Here is a 2,215-nt window from a genome sequence, read left to right as displayed (position 1 = left end):
AGGTGCGGCCCTTGTTTAAGGATAGCCCCGGCTTTCAACGCGCTGAGCAACAAATACCCCCAGGCAACGTTTCTGGAGGTGGACGTGCATCAGTGCCAGGTGGGTGTTCAAGAACAGCCTCTCCGCTGTGAGGGGAAGGGCAGGTAACGCGGTGAGGGGGAAGCCTGGAGAGAAACCGTCCGGTTTCTGGAAACTGCGGTTGGTGAGTCACGAACAGCCGAAATGAGGATGTGCACAAAGATGTGGCTAAGCAGTGCTGTTATTTGCGATTTAGAGACAAATAGCCCTCGCTGCGCTGTCCTCCCTTTGAGCAGGGTACGGACAGTTCAGCAGCTCCTGCTGCTCGGGGCGGTGCTGCTCGGTGTGGAAGATAATGCTGGTGTGAACGGAAAAAAGTCTTTGCAGACAGATACTGGTGTATCTGTGGAGCAGAAAGGTGCAGTAAATCAATATGATTAGCGGGCCTAGAGTCCTCTCAAGGTTTTTAACTCAGCAGTGCGCTGACTCCAGCTCCTGATGGGCTCTGGGGTCACTAACAGCAATTAACAATGGGATCTCTGTGACTTACCACCGATTGTAATGGAGAGTGACGACCATCCGCGTGGTGACGATGTTTGCAAGTGATACTAAGCTCTCGAAAGTGTGTCCGCGAGTGTCCCGTGTGCGCGGTCACACTGAGCTGATGGGTCTGTCCCGTGTTGGTAATGCTGTGGCTGCTCTGTGCCTTCCAGGGAACAGCTGCCACCAATAACATATCGGCGACCCCCACCTTCCTGTTCTTCCGAAACAAAGTGCGAATCGACCAGTACCAAGGAGCAGATGCCGTCGGCTTGGAAGAAAAAATCAAACAGCACCTGGAGAACGATCCTGGGAACAGCGAAGACACAGATATCCCCAAAGGATATGTACGCATCTCCTCACAGAGCTTTCCTAATGCTTGTGTAACCCGAGTGTTTACCAAAGAGCTGCTGCTTTCTAACCCTCCTCCAAGTCAAGCGCTGCTGCTGCAGGCAAAACTGCCAGCGCCAGGTGGCTGCAGGAGGGACCGTGTCCAAATCCGGTACCTGTGGCCGCAGAGTTGTAAAACGGTTTAAGAAAAATCTCCACATGTAGCCCTTAGTCCTTAAAATTATGCATTTCCTGTTTGATGATGAACTTTTTGCTGCAGTTATTTTCTCCTCAGATGTCCCAATCTGCCTCCCCAAAATGGGTTTTAAAGGGTAAAACTGCCCTTGGGAAAAGGTGGTGTTGGTCGCGGTTGTCAAAAATGTTGAAAAATGGCTCTAGTCGCTCCCTGAGAAATCCTCTCTGTTGTTTACGTGGTGGTGGGTGCATTCGGGGTTTTCCTTTCTCCTCCTTGCTCTCTGCCCTCCCTTTAATCCTCTTTATTTCATCTCTTAAAAAAAAAACAAACAAACAAAGGAAGAGATTCTGTTGCCAAAGGAATTAACCTTCATCACAATTCAGCTCCACCTTCCTCTGTGGCAGCTGGCCCTGAAAACAGGATGCCTTTGGGAGGGCGTCAGGAGATAAACAACATCTTGCCAAATGCTTAGTTAAATTCATCGTTTTCTCCCAAATAATTTAAAAATGGGTGTTCAAGAGCAGGCTGGGTCTTTATTGCTGTGTGGTTTGCCTGGGGAGATCAGGACTTTGTGGGGACGCTGAATCTCTGGCCGGAATGCCGGTGAGGGAGCAGCAGGCTGCGGAGCAGTCCTGGTGCTCTCCAGGAATCTTGATCACGGTGTTTTGGTGTTGCCTCGCGGCAGTCGAGCATTGCAGGTCAGAAACCCGGCGGCCGTGTGAGCAGACGCGTGTCAGCGAGTGCTTGAATGTGACTCCACGCTTTCCTGGAGCTGCTGGCTTAGGTGGTATCCTCCAGGTGTGACGTTACTCCTTCAGTGACATGGTCTAGCGTTCTGCCAGGAGTAGGGATGCAGCTGGTGACATGGTGTGTCCCGTTTCACCTCGGTCTGGTGCTGAGCTGGCTGTGGTGGTGTGAGCATTGTTTTGCCGTAGGAAACATAACAGGTTAAAGGTAGCTCTGGCGAGGGTCTGTAGACCCCGAATGGTGGTGGGAGATGCCAGGGCGGGTGTTGGGAGCTCAGTGGTTTCAACTTTCGGGCAGGGGGGAGCGGGGTGCCAACGGGGCGGAGTGTTTCAGCACGCTGCGAGGGAGGGCGCAGGTCGCTGGAGTCCCCAGCAGCTCAGCTGC

At 52.5% G+C, this 2,215-nt stretch overlaps 1 protein-coding gene across 1 annotated transcript in view; it reads left to right on the top strand.

Annotated features, from left to right (window-relative positions):
- Positions 1–9: 9 nt before the first annotated feature.
- The window catches only part of TXNL1 (thioredoxin-like 1), a gene marked incomplete at its 5' end in the record, with an annotated part of 12,758 nt that continues 10,552 nt past the window's right edge, over positions 10–2,215 (top strand). Inside the window, 2 exons of the mRNA XM_010140006.1 lie at positions 10–99; positions 732–905. Coding sequence (XP_010138308.1) covers positions 10–99; positions 732–905 — 264 coding nt within the window. The remainder of the gene's footprint in view (positions 100–731; positions 906–2,215) is intronic.

Source organism: Buceros rhinoceros, unplaced genomic scaffold (genome assembly GCF_000710305.1).
Source record: "Buceros rhinoceros silvestris isolate BGI_N320 unplaced genomic scaffold, ASM71030v1 scaffold42657, whole genome shotgun sequence".
NCBI lineage: Eukaryota > Metazoa > Chordata > Aves > Bucerotiformes > Bucerotidae > Buceros > Buceros rhinoceros.
This window is presented reverse-complemented; position numbering and strand designations above follow the sequence as displayed.